This window comes from Gymnoscopelus microlampas (assembly GCF_963454915.1).
Source record: "Gymnoscopelus microlampas genome assembly, chromosome: 9".
NCBI classification, from domain to species: domain Eukaryota; kingdom Metazoa; phylum Chordata; class Actinopteri; order Myctophiformes; family Myctophidae; genus Gymnoscopelus; species Gymnoscopelus microlampas.
The window spans coordinates 15,843,251-15,862,572 of record NC_139946.1 but is presented as its reverse complement, the minus strand read 5'-3'; the positions used below and the strand labels follow the sequence as shown (position 1 = coordinate 15,862,572).

At 41.6% G+C, this 19,322-nt stretch overlaps 1 protein-coding gene across 1 annotated transcript; it reads right to left on the bottom strand.

Moving 5' to 3' along the window:
• Nucleotides 1-6,088: 6,088 nt before the first annotated feature.
• LOC311052060 (glucosamine-6-phosphate deaminase 1-like) lies at nucleotides 6,089-9,067 on the bottom strand (the record flags this gene model as incomplete). The annotated part of the gene is made up of 6 exons (XM_084066856.1): nucleotides 6,089-6,150; nucleotides 6,950-7,124; nucleotides 7,769-7,953; nucleotides 8,149-8,331; nucleotides 8,433-8,534; nucleotides 8,944-9,067. 6 exons carry the CDS (start codon nucleotides 9,065-9,067, stop codon nucleotides 6,089-6,091), a joined length of 831 nt encoding a protein of 276 aa, XP_083922982.1.
• Between the last annotated feature and the right edge of the window lie 10,255 nt (nucleotides 9,068-19,322).

The following is a 19,322-nucleotide window of genomic DNA, read 5'->3' as shown; positions in this document are numbered from 1 at the left end:
ACAATGCTAAAATCTAAGAAATTCCCATTCAATTACTCGCTTTGTCTCCAGGCCTTTTGCCCCATTTTCTCTCAACGTCTACCCAAGGAAAGTTCATTCTACTCAAAATAAGCTACACCTTTTGTGTCGGCTTTTCGATCACTGCCTTTACACGGGGCCCTTTGTAAGCAGCAGTCCATCCACGCTAATCCAAACTCACAGTGGATAACTGGCAGATCACAAACGGCCCCGCGCGGGGCCACTGCTCGCGCAGCAACATGTTCGACATTTTGTGTGATCGCTTTAACACCAATTACTTCAAAACAAAGGCTCAAAAGAGAGAGGATTGACCTCAGGTAAAGAGATGTTTGTTTTCTTTCCGCCCCGGTGGTTTTGCTCTGTAACACGATACCTAATGCTTTCCACTTCTTGATTTTTACTGACAGGTAATATATGAAGTGGAAAAGTCAGGGAGCTAAATCATCTGAAAGCTTTTTGGGCCCCGTTCAATTTGCAAGCAATTTTCCTTCCAATCGCCCCCTGAGAAAAAAGACAAAAGTTAGGAGAAGAAAACTTGGCAGTTGGAAGTGGATACTTTTTTTTTTTTGCTTGATAAAAGAGCGTAACATAAATACAGTACCGCTTTCCCCATTTAGGCTTGGATGTTGTGTGAGATAACACTGAAGCTTTTGATCCTATGACCCTGGACCCTTAAGAACATACATTTGAACTATAATAGACATGACATGTGACACACTCCAGTTCAGTCCACAGGGTGGCGTATGGTTTGGAAACACTGTATTGTGACTAAATCAGTGGTTCTCAAACCTTTTTGTGTCAAGGACCCTCAAATTAACATGCATTTGGCCATGGACCCCCATCTGAAAAAGATTTGTGCCAGAGACCCCCACAAGAGAAGATTTGTGTTAAACAATTCCAAAATTATAAAAAATCTTCCAATACTTTCAAGATTTTGTAAATAAAAAATAAAAATCTGATGTACAAGCTCTTGTTGAGCTTGTAGATCTGCTATTTTTGAATAGCCAACGTATAAATGGATAAAGTGGTTGAAATGATTGTGATGCTGTATTAACTACTTTTTTTCTGGGGACCCCCAGGAACCCACACAAGGACCCCTGGGGGTTCCCGGACCCCACTTTGAGAACCACTGGACTAAATGTTTGATACCGGCAGCAGTCAGTTTGTTGCACAACACGGCGGCACTCTTGGTTCCTGTTGAAGTGCCTTTGAGCAAGACAGTGAAACCACTAGCATGTCACACTCAGTTGAAGTTTCTCTGCATGGATAAAAGCATCAGCACTTGGTTAGAAACACCCATAACCCCAGACCAATGCTTGCCCGCGTCTTTTCAAGCCTTCATCCAAATCCAGAGGGAGGTAAAAAAAAAATAATAATAATAATGATAAAAACGTCTTTCTTATTTTGGTAGTAGACCAGACTCAAATTGGCTTCACTGATTTCTCTTGAGAAGTTTTGAAAGGATCACCATGGACGTACTCACCAGCAACTGCTCCTGCTTGGATGCGTAGTCTGAATAAAATGTAATTAAGAATTTTTGAATTATGTGTTTAGCTAATGGCTGGTGTTTTGGTCAACTTCACTTTGACATTGTCATGTTCACGTAGGTATTGAACCTGGGACAATTCAGGACGCTCACTCTAACCACTGCACTGTATATGGTCGTTCACGTGTTCAAAGTTGAGCACAGCTTCTGAAACATATCGCCGCTGTCGGGCAGAAACCATCTCCATTTTCAACTTTTCTTGTTTTAATCAGTGCTATTGAACACCCTTTACATCTGTGTGTGGGTTTTACAAATATTGAACCAATGAAAAGTATTAAAAAGCGCTTCTGACTAAACCTCCTAACTCCATTGGATCCTCAAACTGTCGGTCAAACCCCCACCTCCAACTTGTGGAGATTTTTTCCGTCTGACTTCGTCATTCTAATGATAGTGATGATAATATAAGGACACATTCAAGTATCTGACAATGTGTAAAGTCACCATACCAACTTTGATCGAGGCAGTATTGTGTTGTTCTAAAAACATGTTTTTTTCATTTTCTGAAAAGTTAATATTTTGGACATAGCTGGTTTCTGCTCGACAGCAGAGATACAGTATGCTTGTAGTTTACTGTACTTTGCCTTGTATCTGTACCACAATGTAGCCTACGCATGTATTACTGTCAGTCCCAACTGAAAAACCATTGGCAATGAAGTGGAACAGAAATAGAACTTATTTGTTCAATGTAAATTGTAGGCCACAGTACACAGTATACAGTACCCTGCTTCTGAACACATAAAAAAACTAGCTGACCAAAAGGGGAAACCAATTCTCCAGAGAACCATTTTTCACCTCAAAACTACTGATGGCTTAAAAAAGAAGAAAAAAATGAATCAACATGTTCTGTTTTATATCATTCCTGATAATAATTCAGGACAGCAGTTGAGTTTAAACAGATAAGATGATAATTGCTTGTGAGCAGCTGTCCACTTGGCGTATAATTGCATGAATAAAGTCTGATGCCTGTTGCTGAAGACTGGAAACTTTTTCTCAGGAACAAGAATCAGTTTAGACTTTCTATTGAACATGGTGAAACTGTGCAGGGGTGTTGTTTTGGTGACTTGTATCCAGGGAAATATTGACACCAAATACAGTCATTTTAAGCTCATGCAGCCATAACGTTGTATGAAGAATGTGACTTTGCACTAAAATTTTCATGGAATTTTTGCTCAACTTTTTTTACTATCTGGAACATGAAGCTGACCAATGTAACAGATGTGGGGAGGTGTGGGAGTACTTGGACACTTCTCAATGTATTATCTGCCTTAAACACCTGCTTTATAAAAGCACACACTGGGCCGGAGGCCACTGGAATGGCTTAATAGGGAGAAAAACGATTCGCATTACTACTGTAACTCCCAGACCTGTGTGTGTGTGTGTGTGTGTGTGTGTGTGTGTGTGTGTGTGTGTGTGTGTGTGTGTGTGTGTGTGTGTGTGTGTGTGTGTGTGTGTGTGTGTGTGTGTGTGTATAAATAGTGCAAGTAAATAAACTGTTAGCAGGAGTTCCATGTTGGAGATGACATCGGGGAGAAAAGACTGTCAGTCAAGAACTGTCACCAGGCGTCTTCCACTAGAACAATAGAGAAACAACAGAGAAAAATACTTTTTTAGGTCGCGGCTGGGGGGCCGGGGCTATTGCGGTTCGAGTTGAGCCCCCACGGCCGCGCACATAAATCGGCGCGCCTGACACCGTTCTTCATGTTTATGACACTACTTTTCTTACGAATGCTGTTTGAAGCCAGTTAACACAAAAATAATTGGCGATACAGTATGAGCTTGCGGATCTGCTACTTTTGATGCTTTTGCGTGACGCTATAGTATGACATTAATTCAAGTAGGTTGTTAATTTACGGAAAAAAAACACAAAAAGTTAGAATATGGAGATAAGAGGTTTCTGCCCGACAGCAACGTTCTATCTTTAAATCAACGTTGTTTAAAGAAACAACCTGAGGCCGACTCTCCAGCGAGCTAGGCCGGCGTGAGGACACCCCCTGCCTTGAACCAGACTGTTTCAGCAGCCCTGACTGGAGACAGATAAAGCACTGCATGTGTCAGTGTGATGTTCTCCTCATGCAATGTTATTGCGTAATGCAGTCATTCTTAGCTCGATTCTCGACGAGGGTGAAAACAATAACATCAGTCAAATAATTAATTGCAGGAGTAATTATGCAGGGTATTAGAGGCTTAGAAGTCAAAGTAAAGCTTGTCACCCGGCTTAATGAGTCTTTTGAAGACTGAGTCAACACAACAGCAGGTCCCACCTCGTCTATTTAGAGCAGTGGTTCTCAAAGTGGGGTCCGGGGACCCACCAGGGGTCCTTGAGAGGGTACAAGGGGGTCCCCAGCTAAATGTGTCAAAATTAGTTTGACCATTTAACCCTATTTTAGGCTTCAGATTTTCAAAAATAGCCAATCTTAAAGCACATGCACAGGCTACAAGTGCAAGCTCAAGTTGCGAGCTTGTAGATCAAATATAAAAAAAAGAAAAAAAGAAAAAAGAAATTCCTCCATAATGGGAGTCCACAGCCAAATACATATACCATTGTACCGTGGGCAGTAGTGGAAAGTAACTAAGTACATTTACTCGAGTATTGTACTTCTAGAAGTAGCAATTCTTACTTTATAGGGGTATTTTCAATAGTTTTACTTCTACTCCACTACATCTCAGAGGCAAATATTGTACCTTTTACTCCATTTGAAAACTTTAGTTACTTCATCCCTATATACTTTGGCTATTTGAAAATAGCCAATCTACAAGCTGAGCTTGTAGATCTGCAATTTTAAATAGTTTATACATTTTGAAAACTTGAAATGGGACATTTCTCCATAATGAGTACTTTTTAAGTACATATTGATGTATAGAATACTTTTGTACTTTTTATGCAAGTACATTTTTAATACATGGACTTTTACTTGAAACAGAGTATTCCTACATTGTGGCATCGATACTTTTACTTACCGTTAGTAAAACATGTGAGTACTTCGTCCACCACTGACCGTGGGACTGTTTTACATACAATTGATGGACAAACAGTCAGCTACTGCACAGCACTGAACACAGAGTGAGGTGGCATCACCAAAGAGCAGAAGAGAAGGACAGTGAAATGCTGCAGCTTCATGATGAGGCACAGATAGACGCCCTCAGGACCTGCTCTGTTTACAAATATACCTGTAAAATATATGAATATTGTTCTGCAGATTGGCCTCTCCATCGCTTAGCTCCATCCGGAGGAACCTCCCCCCCCCCCCCCCCCCCCCACACACACACGCACGCACGCACACACACACACACACACACACACACACACACACACACACACACACACACACACACACACACACACACACACACACACACACACACACACACACACACACTCGCTGCTGCGGAAATTGCTTGGAGTGCTTGGAGACCCCCCTCCCCTCCCCCCATTCCATGGTGATAATAGAGATCACATCACCTTGGCCCATTAAACCAGGCACAGTATAATGGAGTGTTTTCTGAACACACCTGAGGGACTGCAGTGTGAAGCCTGAGGCATTGACACCTTTACACCACCGGAGGGCACTCTAGGGCTCCCACAGAGGTCAGACGGTGACTCCCCTCATTTACACTTTGGTGTTAACTAACTATCCATTATCTTCTTGGTTACTTACTTACTTATCTTCTTAGTTTTTTTTTTTTTTTGGTTAATCGAATAATCAATAAGTTGTTTTTGGGGGGGATTTTTTTTAAATATATCAACACATTGATTAACCAATTAATCCCTATGTTATACTTTGTAGCACAACGGTGTCATGCAAAAATAGTGAAAATATTTGTACTAACTAAAGGACGATTTTTCAACCTATCTTCATATAATTGCTCCTCACTAATGCTCATTATAAAATGGTACCATTTTTGTCTACTGGGTCTGTGTCTCAGAGGAGGGCTGTGGACATTTCAGAAACCCGCCTGCAGTGACATCATCGATGTGGAATCCAAGCTAATAGAAACTTTCTATTCCTGGAAAGTTAGCATGTGCATTCGGATATATAGCATTGAAGTGTCCACAGCCCACAGACCGAGTAGAATTTTTTTAAATAATTTTATCATGAGCATTAGTGAGGACCAATATTATGAAGATTAAAATGGGTGAAGTGGTCCTTTAATATTGCAGCTGGTAGAGGAGGGGATTATTTTAACTATTGATCAATAGTTTTATTTTATCTTAATCTATGATAATAATATAACCCTAATGTATTTGTTTATTCTATTTCATAGTGTTAATCTCAATCTGCAAAGTAACTAAAGGTATCATATAAATGTAGTGCATGGAGAAATTTTACTTCAGTAAAGTACTACGTTTCCACTGCTACCATTTTCAACCAACAAACTACTTAGAAGTGGAAATTAAATCTTTTTTTATTAAAAGAAGGAATACAAAGCAAGACCATACAAACTGGAAACGTCAAAGGCCCCTGAAATGTTTCTCTGAAAAATCTCAAAATAAATTATAAAAAAAAGAAAGAAAGAGGAGGTCCTTCAGTTCCTCTTGGACATAGAAGGCAGTGGGTCCACCAGCTTGTTGTGTACATGCATCATACCTGAACAGACAACCAGACAAACAACAGGTGTCAACACAGAAACGCTGTGTACAGTAAAAACCTCAGTTCCTGAAACACAACATCCTAGCCTCCCTATTCTGTGATGATCATTCAGAAAATATAACAGATCTACATCTTCTTCATCTTGGTTGAGTTGCGCAACCAAGATTATTTTACGTAAGTGTGAAAACAGGAGGCCTAATTAGTCCCTAATCTAGATCCTTACTTTCTGTCTCGACACTAATCAGCACATTGTTTATGATTCCTGTTTACGTAGCATTGATTTGGGCCATAAACAGAACTGAAGGTGGCCTCGAGCGGCCCGGCACGGCCATAAAACGATGATTTTATGAGTCATAGCGTTTTTAAAGGGATACTTCACTTTCAAACATGTTTAGGGTCAATGTAACGTCTACTCAGGCTTTTATGAGCACAGCACACCAGACAGTTTTTAAGTTGCTTGATTCAGTATTTAGATATTTGATATTCATGTTATCAGGCACTCCCCCTATAGAAATCCATTGTAACTTCAAACTCCATTTAACCATGTTAGATGAAAACACCCGTCCTTGGTTCTGGTGACTGACATTGTCCTTCTAATACGTGAGGGGTCTGTTTTTTCAATTACTTTTTTCATAATTGTTTTTAATTTTTTTAGGATTTTTTTTAAAAATTAATAACACATATGTAGGCTAAATACTAAATCAAGCAATTTAAAAACTGTCTGGTGTGTGCCCACAAAAGCCTGAGTCGACGTTAAAAGTACCCCCAAAAAATCCCATTAATGACCCAGACTCACCCTTAAAGTACTTGACAGTTTTGACCCGCAGCTCCAGAGTGGCGTCCTCGTCACAGACCAACACCGCCTGCATGTGCTGCTGAAACGCAGACACCGTCCACATGTGATTGACACCCTCCTCCATGGCCTTATAGAGAGCAAAGGACTTGTGTGCTCCAGTGATCAGGATCATGACCTGAGGAGAGAATGAATCATAATAATAACTACTATTATTAAAATATTATAAGTCTAAAAACAAAAACTAACTGAAACTGTATTGTAGTGTATGTTTACAAAACTAACTAAAACTAACTAAATCATAGAGAAATTGTCCTTAGTTTAAGTCTTTGTCAATATTTGTCAATATTTTTCTTAAAACATAGTGAAAATAATAAGCTCACAACATGACGCATCGCGATGCATTGTGAGCTTGTAGATTAGCTATTTTCAGAATTATTCTGAGCTTTTGGAACCTCGCTCCTGACTATCCCCTAGAACTAACACTAACACTAACCCTAAAACTAGTCAAAACAAAACTAAAAACAGAAACTAAAGTAAACTAGCAAACGCACTTAAAAACAAATCAAAACTAAACTGAAATTGAAAGCAAAAAAGTCAAAACGAAAGAAAAATAAAAACTAATGAAAAATGTAGAACTATTATATAACCTAGAGCACTGGTAAGGGTACATACAGTATGTCCCTTACATGCAGGTCTTTGGGTATGGGAAGGAACCCATGTGCCCAGAAGCAAAAGAAATACTCCAGTAAAGTAAAAAATATCTCAAAATTGTACTTAAGTACAGTACTTTACACCACTGTTCAAATCTAATCTCCTGACCTCATTGGCGTCCATGATGGTGCCCATGCCCACAGTCAGTGCCATGGTGGGCACCTTAGAGAGGTTGCCATCAAAGAAGCGAGCGTTAGCCAGGATGCTGTCTTTGGCCAGCGTCTTCACCCTGGTCCTGGAGACCAGACTGGAACCCTGCTCATTGAAGCCGATTTGTCCATCTAGCCCCACACCTGCCATGGAGAACACATAATGTGCTCATTTTTATATATCATATTTCAAAAGATTTGAAAAAGGTTTAAAGTTAACAAAGAAATCACAACTTTTCATCAATTAAAAACAATTCCAACATTTTTCAAAGTTTGGGAACCACTGTGTTATACAATTGGTTACTATGGTTGCATGATGGAATCTTTTGACCTCCTCACCTCCAACGAACAGATCAATTCCTCCAGCAGCTTTTATCTTCTCCTCAAAGGCTTCACACTCCTCCTGAAGATCAGGAGCGTTGCCGTCCAGAATGTGGGTGTTTTCTGCTTGTATGTCAACATGCTTAAAGAAGTTGTTCCACATGATGGAATGGTAGCTCTCTGGGTGATCTCTGGGAAGTCCTATGTGATTTCACACAAAAGTATTACAAAGTGCACACATCACATGTTTCCACTTCAGAACAACAATTATGTATGCAAGAAAATGGTCAGTCAGTACATACCTACATACTCATCCATGTTGAATGTTTTTACGTACTGGAAAGAGATCTCTCCATTTTTGAAATACTCGATGAGTTTCTTGTAACAACCCAGAGGAGTGCTTCCTACAGAGATTATGTGAATAAAAAGCAAAACCATATTGATTACATTATTATTATTAATTATTATTATAATTATTATATAACCTATTGCACTAGAATAATACATGTGAAGTGGACACCAAAACTAAGTGGCTAAAGGATAAAATTGGGCACTAAAATGAAGTGGGCACAGAGAAACGCAAATTTCAAGGTACATTGTTTTTCCGGGCCTTTTCCTCAAAATTACAATGTTCGCATGATAGTTAATTCCCAAATATCCACAATAGTTCCCAGTTTCTGCCCAAATATCCCCAAGTAGCCTATTGCCCAGTTCTACCCCAAATAGTGCCCAGTCTTCCCAAAAAATATGTCATATCAGTGTCTTCTGCATACCCAATAGACACTACATAGAGAATATGCAAGAACTGCTTACCAGTGGGAAGTCCCAAAGTAAAGTATCTTTCTGGTCCAGGACTGAACTTTAAAATCGTATTCCTAATGTACTTGGCAGCCCACTCGCTCACCTCGTTGTAGTCATTTAGGATTATGAGCTTCATGGTTCCTCCTGAAAAATCAATAACTGTGTCTGTTAGGAGCTGGAACAAATGTATATAAGCAACACACCTAAATGAGACTTTAGACTCATGGGGTGACTTGGGTCATTTGAAAATGTATGTGGAAGTTTCGTTTTGACTTATAATTTGAAGATAAGGGTTTATAGAACAATTTAGTTGTCAGTCTAGGTGACACAATACATCTCCTGAGGTATTCATAATAATAAAGATGTTGACATTTATTGGCAAGTGTTGTAGCACAGTTCCTGTTTTGTATGTTTACGCCTCAGCAAGCAGATACAATGGATGATGGGGAGGACAGACAGAGTATTGGTCAGCATATTGTAGCAATGAAGCAGGAATGCAAAAAGATGAGGCCCAATTTGGACATCATTCGCCAACACCTACAGAAAGTACAGAAGTACAGAACATTAGTGACTCATTAGTGGGGTGACTGGGGTCATTTGAAATTGATATGAAAGTTTCGTTCTGACTTCTAATTTGAAGATAAGGTTCTATAGAACAATTTTGTGTCAGTCTGGGTGACACAAGCCGTCACACAGGCATTAGGCCTATGTATTTATATGACCTTGAATACACTTTGATATCTGCTGCTAAATGCGTCTGTATTTGCACAACAGACTGACATTCTACCTATATTTCTATTTTGACCCTGTTATGTTTCACATTGTCTCCTTATCTTTCTTTCTTTCTTTCTTTCTTTCTTTCTTACTTTCTTTTTTTCTTTCTTTCTTTCTTTCTTTCTTTCTTTCTTTCTTTCTTTCTTTCTTTCTTTCTTTCTTTTTTCTCTCCATTCTTATGACAATTCAGTCAAACTGCAAAGCAGCGGCAGCTTGTTCCAAAGATTATTTCACCCGCTGTTTTACATCGGTAAACTTGTGATGTGACAATAAACGTCTCTCTATAAACAGAAAATACAGTTTCAAGTGGGTGTCAATATTCCAGCCAATCAGGAGAGAGTACCCATTTATCACCTTCAATTTTATAGTGTTCCAGACCAGTTGTGATTGAGTCTGCTCATTTCTTTGTGTCATCACTTCCAATTCCACTGGTTTAATCTGTATCCTGTGTGAGTTCTCTATCCTGATTGGATAAAATTGGTATCCCAACCTGAAAATGCATTTCCGGTTTAATAAAGAGAGACATGGAGACGCCTGTTTCTGAACAAACACTCTAGTCTATAAAAATGAGTACTATCACAACATAGAGCTATTTAACACAAAGAAAATATCACTTACTCTACCTTTTAACTTTAAAAGTCTATAATCTATAATGGAAGTCAATGTAAAACATTCGGAATCGGCTCTATAACTGCTACGATTCCAGAGAGTAAACAAAAAAGGCATCATCTGAAGTTTATCTTGACAAGTGTCCAGTCTGTAAAAATATCATCCCTTTGTCATTCCAGTGACTTTAGTCTCCTTTTACCCCCTTAAAAAGTACCATGATTGGTTTTCATTCTGTGCTATCAATCATTGAGCTAGAGTAGGTTCAAGAACTGACGACAACAAAAAAAAACAGCTTTAAATACTTTTCTCGGACTTCTGATGCAATTGTCCCTTTAAGACAAAACAAAAAAAGCAAAACAAAAAGTTGAACAAGACCTAAAAGCAGAGACAATGTAAGTGCAGAGAAAATAAACCTTTTGATCATGTTGGAGCAATGTGTTGGTGTCCTGTGGTGGTGGCATTAAATGTCTTTTTCAAACAAAAGGGACGGCAACCCCCCACAGAATAAAAGCACACTTTCCACAATAAATGCGCAGTGGAAAGAACACTAAACCCCATGGAACAGATGTGCTCAGCTCAGAGATGACACCATGTCCTCCTCCGTCGCGTTGGAAAAAAGCCACATATGTCTGAAACGTGGAACAAGTAAAACATACCGTCATACCAAACACCAGAGGAGAGGAGAGGAGGTGGATATGTTGGAAGAGAACATGACCTGAAAAGAGAGAAGAGGAGAGGATTGGAGGGGAGAAGAGCTGAGATGAGATGAGATGGAAGTATGGGAGAGGAGAGGATGTGAGAGGAGGAGACAATGGGAGACGTGAAGAGAGGATGGAAGAGGAGAGGAAAGGAGAGGATGGAGGAAATGGAGGAGATGAAGGGAAGACTGGGGTGAGAGTTGAAATGGGAGAAAAGGGAGGAGTGGCTGGAGGGCTGGGGAGGCTAGGAGAGGACAGAAGAATACAGCAAAGGAAGAGGAGGAGAGGGAAGAGATAAAGGAGATAAGGAGGGGAGGGTGGTGGAAGGACGTCAGGAGAGGAGAACAGAGAGGGGAGGAGTGCAGAGCAGAGGATATGAGAGGAGAAGATGGCTTTGGTGCTGAGGCTGTTGGCAGGTTTTATTTTTCCATGCACAGCAGAGGTCCTCAGCAGTGCCACTCCTGCCATCTTCTGGACCACAGGGAGACGGGCAGAGAGGCTTGATTCTGTAATACACACACACACACGCACTTGAGAAACAGCGAGAGTGTGTGTGTGTGTGTGTGTGTGTGTGTGTGTGTGTGTGTGTGTGTGTGTGTGTGTGTGTGTGTGTGTGTGTGTGTGTGTGTGTGTGTGTGTGTGCGTGCGTGCGTGCGTGCGTGCGTGCGTGCGTGCGTGCGTGCGTGCGTGCGTGCGTGCGTGCGTGCGTGCGTGTGTGCGCGCGCGCGGCCGACTGCCTGCCTGCCTGCCTGCTAAACCTGGGTCAGGATAGCTCACAACTGGGTCAGCTATTTTTGCTATTTTTGTGTCACACTGTTGCACAATAACATGTAAAACAGGGCTTAAGTGGTTAAGATGTAGGAGACAAGACGAGAGTTGAATGAAAGGGAATGAGAACAGCTCACATCACATCAACACAGTGCCAGTCAAATGCTTGGATGAATGTAGTAACAAATAGTCAATAAATACATGGTGCATTAAGTCATTCAAAGTAAAAAATATCCTGCCATTTCATATAGCATTAGCCGCACCTTGCAAAGCCAAAATGTTCCATGTAGGCCCACAGGTGGATTTATGATGCATGGAAATAACCGGAGCTAAATTATACATGGGAGCACATTTTACTGTGCAAACACTGTTTAGCTAATGATATAATTATAATTATAGAATGATACAAAACCTACTAATTATGAATAGGGACAGGGGGTGTGGCCTAAAGCCTGTGATACGCTGATGTTGCAGGCTCACTACCCGTTGCAATGAAGTGCTTTTAGCTTGTGAGCTTGTAGATCGGCTATTTTCAGTGTGCGACATGGCGCGCTGTCAGATGGGTGGGCCGCGAACACTTTTGAGATTTTCGAGTGGGCCCTGATCCAGAAAAGGTTGGGAACCGACTGGTCTAGTTTTCTGTATTTTAATATATATAGTTGTTGTATAATGCACTTTTAAGGGGTTTGCTACAATTTTGTTGTTCTTAACTGTAACAATGACAAATAAAGTTCATTCATTCATGCTATGTTTACCTGGCATCCTTGTTACGTTGTGGCAAAGGCCTCTGTACAGCTAATCTCCAGCACTGTTGGCCCGATTGACGTGAAACTGTGCCTGGAGGCCAGAGCAAAACCTGTGCCCCAAATTCTTCACATCGGCCTGTTATAGCGCCACCAGGAGGCCAATTTTTGCACAAAAAATATATATATATTATACTCCTACAGATGTTGTCCAAACCTCATGCAAATCAGTACACATTATCTCTATAGTCATGTGATCAAGACGGATCGGTCCGATTTTTCGATTGGCTTCCAAAGTTTGCAGGAGTGCTCCGTTTTGAACAAAATGCCTCAAATCATGAATGCAGCGTGCGATAGCTGTGAAACTTGCCACGCACATTGTCACTAGGCCAAGGAAGAAATGCCATCCTACATTTTTCTAATCATCCTCATGGTGCCGCTATAACAGACCGATTCACGTTTTTACCAATAACTGGACCGATCGGCGTGAAACTTTGCACGCACACTCCCTAGAGGTCAAAGGAAAAAACGCTGGCCTACATTTTCTGTTATAACGCCACCGGGAGGCCAATTAAACCCTATCTCTATATTCATGTGATCAAGACGGATCTGTCCAATTTGTCATATTCCATCCTGATTGGCTAAGATTGGCATCTAACGGTTGCAGGAGTGGCTTGTTTTAACAAAATGCCTCGAATCATGAATGCAGCATCCCATTCCCGTGAAACTTCACATTGGCCCGTCACCAGGAGGTCGATTTTTGCTAAACATTTGTTTTGCTATTACTCTTACAGATTTTGTCCAAACATCACGCAAATTGGTATACATTATCTCTATAGTCATGTCATCAAGACAGACCTATCCTGATTGGCCAAGATTGATTTCTACTACCTGACTTGGTGGAGACCTGTGCTCCGAGGAGCAAATGTTTCATTTGTTCACAAGGGTTCATGCCATTTATTCAGATCTTGCACTTCTACTAAATGTTTAAATTGTCATTGAAATTTATACCAGCCACTGACCAACTATAGGTTCACAGATTTGATTCCTGCCAATGTGCGTCCATCAACAGCCGCAAGACTCTCAATGCCTCGCTACTCACTTACTGTAAGTCACTCTGTGAGGGAGCATCAAGTGTCTGTCTAAATATCTGAGGGAACCTATATTCACAGGAGTGGAGACTCCCTCCCTGCCCGTTCTGACCCGTGTTCCTCACCTCCACCGCCATGCACCACCTCTAACATGACCACCACCCGAGCAGCACTACCACCTCCTAGGCCCAAGGATCTCTGGATCCAACACAGGTTAACATTAGAGCGGTCGCTGATCGTGGTCCAGCAGTGCGACCCAACCCTAATTCCCCGGTGAAAGCCACCCAGTCAGCCCGGCAATCAAACCACTAAACCTCAGGGTTTGTATGAACAGGCTCTGCTTCGGGGATGGGAACCCAGGAACTCGGACCGATAATAACAGGCCTCAGGAGAAAAAAAAGAGAAGAAGGAAGAGAGAGAGATGAACAGAGGCTCACCCCATTCAGCCTCCTCGTTTTCTTTCCCGGCAGGTTTTTCGGGGAGAATCGTCGATCATGCTTCCTGTAAAACTATGTGGTATTTATTACAGCAGCCTCCCGTTTTTGATGGCTGGGGTCGTGTAGCCTGCTTGTCTATTTATCCTAGGGGTCATTTGGCCGTGGCAAGGGCCTCATTCTGGGGCCCGGAGAGGAAGAGGGGCACGAAATCTAAGATGCAGGGGGAACTAAATTGGTAGCAAATGTACTGCATAGCCTCTGTGACCTGCTCCCTTTGGCCCTTTTGGAGCAGCAGCGCGCTGCGTGCTGCGTTCCAAGGTGCTAGGGACGGCACTGCCTCTGAAATAATATTTCAACAGCGGTTAAAGAGACGCGGAACCTGGCGCCATCTCTCAGCTTGGGCTGTTCTTCCCACCGACGTGCAGCATAAGCGGGATTATTATTTTTTCATAATTAATTCCGTTTCTGTGGGAAGACATCGGTTGTGCTTTTTTTTGCTGTGAAGCGCATCGGTCAGCACGGATGGTATCGTCTTCTTCTTCACGCTCGCAGCCATGTAAGGCTAACGGTGTAGCGGTGCTGTCAGTGGTTTGCTGTACACGGTTCACTCTGGTTCACTCGGCTTACTCCTGATTTATACTTAGTAGCGTGCTTGTGTTGTGCTCATAAATAGCAGATCTACAAGCTCACAACGCGTCACAAATGTGGCGCGGTGTGTGCTTGTATATCTGCTATTTACAGCGAGCAATACCAGGGTACAACTAAATATAAATCAGGCTTCAGACTGGCATTTGGTGTATTTTTTGGGTCCAGAAACTGCTGCACACACACACAAGAACCATATTGTACGTCAAGTGAGTATGTTAACACATGACCCCTATTCTGTGCATGTCATAACATGCGGAACGTTCCGCAACAATCGGCGAAACATCCTGTGAAAATAGCAGATCTTCAAGCTCACCACATGTCACGTGTTGTTGCCACGTGTTGTGAGCTTGTAGATCGGTTATTTTCAGAAGACACTTGGTGTAGAGGGTAAAAGGAGGGTGCCAAGTACAGACTCCTGGGGGACCCCGGTCAAAGAAGTATATCGTCTATGTCGGGTGGAAACCTCATTACAGTATGTCCAAAACTGTTACTTCTCAGGATTCAAATTTAAAAAATAGCAAAAGTAGCAGATCTACAAGCTCAAAATGCATCTCTTCGTGGCGTGTTTCGACCTTGTATATCTGCTACTTTTGATGCTTTTACTACGCTGTACTATGATCAAGTAGGGCGTCATTATATGGAAATAATAATAATGGGTATTCACAGATTCAATGGCCTTGTTTTTAGAGTGACCGCCCTGAGATTGGGAGGTCAGCCGTTCAATGGCTTGCCAAGTCATACCAAGAGACTATTAAAAATGGTGTCCAATGCCTCCCTGCCAGGGACTGTAGCCTACTTGTACATCATGGCTGAGAGATGTCAATGTCACTCTTCTGGAGACGCGCAAACAGTGAAAATAGCAGATCTACAAGCTCACAAGGCGTTGCATTGCATCACAATGTGAGTTTGCAGATCTGTTGTTTTCACTATTTCTGAACATTGAAAAAAAAAATTGGAAACCTTTCGCCTATTGTTACATGCCCAAAACAGGGATAGATTATTGCTCGATTATACTTCACTCCTCAACACGGGTGATGCCAACACACTGAAGACTTCTTGAGGAAGAAGCCCTGAGGTACAATATCACAGAGTGAATCGATAGATAAAACACTAAAAGAAAAGGAAAACATATTAAACCCGCTGTTAATAGGAGAGCATTTACCCCCATGGTACAATCAATTCTGCCGAGCCATTTTGCTTTTACCCACAATGTTCGTCAAAAAAATGTGTTTTCGACTGCTTGGGAGATCAATTGGCACGCCTGATGGCCCTGTAACGGCCGCACGGAGGCTGAACCGATGCTGCTCCCCCACTAGAAGACTCCGTATAGGCTGACTCTGACCGTCTCATTTCCATCTAAATGGCTCCTAGTCTCATCTTCCCTCCGCTTTACCTCCGCAAGCACAACAGGCTTAATAAAAATCAATGAGCTGTTTGATGCAGACAAACCCCAATTTGTTGCGTTATGCCAACAGCATCTGCTTGGATTGCCGTGGCTACACTCCACGGCATTCTCCTTGACTTCATTTCCAACGCCTTGCAATCCATCCATTCGTCCTCTTACCATCTGGGCAATTACAAAGTTTTCTCCCAAGTATTTTCTTTTTGTTTGGGTGATTATTATAGTGGTTAATGTTGTTTACCAAGTTGCTGAAAAGAGGCCTCATTACCTCTGTGGACCCAGAAGAATCTTGATTCAAGGTGCTTTCTGGACCCTGACTTTAGGCTAATATTCTTTTTAATATCAAGCTCACAGCGCATATTTTCTTTTGTTTGACTGATTATTAAAGCAATTTTGTTGTTTACCCAGTCTTGAAAGTGACTTACCTTTGCTGACCCAGAAGAATCTGAATTCAAGGTTATTTCTGGACCCTGAATTTAATATTCTTTTTAAGTATCCTTCTTTTTTATTTCACAAAATGGACTTATCTTCCCTCTAGTGCAGGGGTCTTCAACGTTTTTCAGACGAAGGACCCCTTAGCTGAGAGATTAAACGTTTTCATAGATTTCATAGTTAGCTTAGACTTGTTTGACAGCACTATCATGTTGGATTCATGTTAAAGTGTATTTGTAGACATTTAACAACTTTAAAGCCTCAACACTTAGTAAACTTGACCTTTTACTCTGTACTTAGTCTGCTCTTTTTTCTCTCTACACCAAACGCCTTTGCCGAAAATAGCCGATCTACAAGCTCACAAGCTTGCGCGTTGTGAGCTTGTTGATCTGCTATGTTTGGCTAAAGTTCTCCTCAGCTAGGGTTCAAGTAGTTAATGTGAAACAAAGTTCCAATCACACAGAGATTTGGCGTACCCCCTATAATAACTCTGAGCCGGACCCCCTGTTGAAGACCCCTGCTCTAGTGTTTTGAATTTATTTTTTAGGGTTTATTTATTTATTTGCCATTTTCTGCTTTAGTCTGAAGGGAGAGTGACTGGGATACCTGAACAATACAGGAGAGGGGGGGGGGGGGGCAATACAAAGCAATACAACTATAAATACCTAACAACTGTACAACTATTTTGTGCAGGTCACTCAGATCTGACAGTCATTTGTACATGAAGACTCCACTGTCTAGCACTGTAAGGACGGGTGACCGTGGTTGGCATCGAAGTTGTGGAACAAACTCCCTCTGAAGATCAAAGCTGCCTCCACCCTATTGGTACTTTTAAAAACATGCTTAAGACCCACCTTTTCATTGTATAGGACTCCTAGGTTCACTGTTGTTTTGTGCTTTTGTGGTTTGTGGGACTGACTGACAGTGTGACTCAGTTCTTGTTGTCCTAGTCCAGTCTTCTTTGTCTTGTCCTATGTTTTCCTCTTTTCTCTTACTTTTGTCTTTCTTCGGACTGTGCCCCGGGCCAGTGTAATAACTTGAAAATCAGCAACAAAAAGAAATCCCCTCTACACCAAACCTCCTTGCCTAGATCTGCTATTGTTGGCTAAAGTTCTCCTCAGAATAGGGATGCTAGGGTTCAAGTGGTTAATATAAAAAAAGTCCTATCACACAAAGATTTGGCGGCCCCCCTGTAGTAACTGTGAGGACCCCGTATAGGGGTCCCGGACCCCCTGTTGAAGACCCCTGGTACACTGTATACCTCATGCTCCTCCTGGGATCATATCAGCAGGCACAGGCCTCGGAGCTCTCAGGATGTTACTTGCACGTTCATAACGTGCACTTTGATAAGCCCCTGCGCGCACACACACACACACACACACACACACACACACACACACACACACACACACACACACACACACACACACACACACACACACACACACACACACACACACCTTCACACCTGGGGCAGAGTGAACATAATGGTGCTATTATAAACACCTGTCATACAGCTTTGTGAGGTGTAATTGAATACTTATTAGGATGATGTTCCAGGTTTTATTTCATTTTTAAATTGAGGAATTTGGAACCAGTACAGCACTTTACCTGAACTGTATGGAATGTTTATACATTAATATTGCCAGGCTATTGTCATACTTTATATTGTGACTGATATGATCTTTCTTTTCAAAATTAAACCATGTCTATTTAGAAGCTGGTGGCTGATGCCCCCCTTCAATACTCTCTTCTCCCCCCAACTTTAGGCACATACCCCGGGGGTTGACATGGGCTTGGGAAGCTGTCTTGCTACCACCTGTCTGCCTGTCTACCTGCCAGAGCCTGGGCCAGAGAGGCCTATGGCTCCCCTGAGGAGGATGTGACTCAGCACCAATCGGGCCTGAACGTTAGTGTTGATTTTGACAGCAAATTTTGATTTAGTTTTAGTCATAGTCTGTTGAATACAATTCCATTTAGTCATAGTCATGTTTTAGTCATCTGAAATGTTTAACTTTTAGTCATTTTTTCAGCAGGCCTTTATGGGACTGTAATGCCTGATTTATACTTAGCTCTGTGCCGAAAATAGACGATCTACAAGCTCACAACACGTCAGACTCGTCACAGAGAGCTTTGCAGATCGGCTGTATTCACCCACTCACAGCCAAGCATAAAATTAGCAACACGAACATTTTACATCATAGTTTTTTAAATTAACACTGCTGTTACTGTAATGTTAATCCTTAGTTCCATGTGTTCGTCTGTCTTCAGACCACCTCACACCTAAGACTTTACTCTCTCTGTGACTGACCAAGATATGGCTACAATGCCATAGGCGGCGGGTGAGCCTGACAATTGGGAAGGCTAGGAGATCTGGCTTGAGGCTGGGGGGGGGGGTCTAAAAAATCGTGCATATCATAGACATACTGTAGCATAAAAAAATAACACAATAATACGTCATCAATAAATTCAAACACCATATGTACAAAAGTGATGGGAACATTACATTTACCTGCCCTTGTGTTCTCCTGATAGATGATTTTTCAGGCAATTTTGAAAGAAACCAGTGTTACACACATCTTTTAATGGATGGTGTCAGGGCATTCCACATTTTGATGGCAGAACAGTAGAATGAGATCTTACCCATGTTTGTTCTACATTTGGGTGGTACCAGATCACTTGTCTCTGCATTCTACTGTAAATTGTAACATGGTAAATGGTGCATTTATATAGCGCCTTTATCCAAAGTGATTTACAATGATTGTGCATTACATTCACTCATTCATACT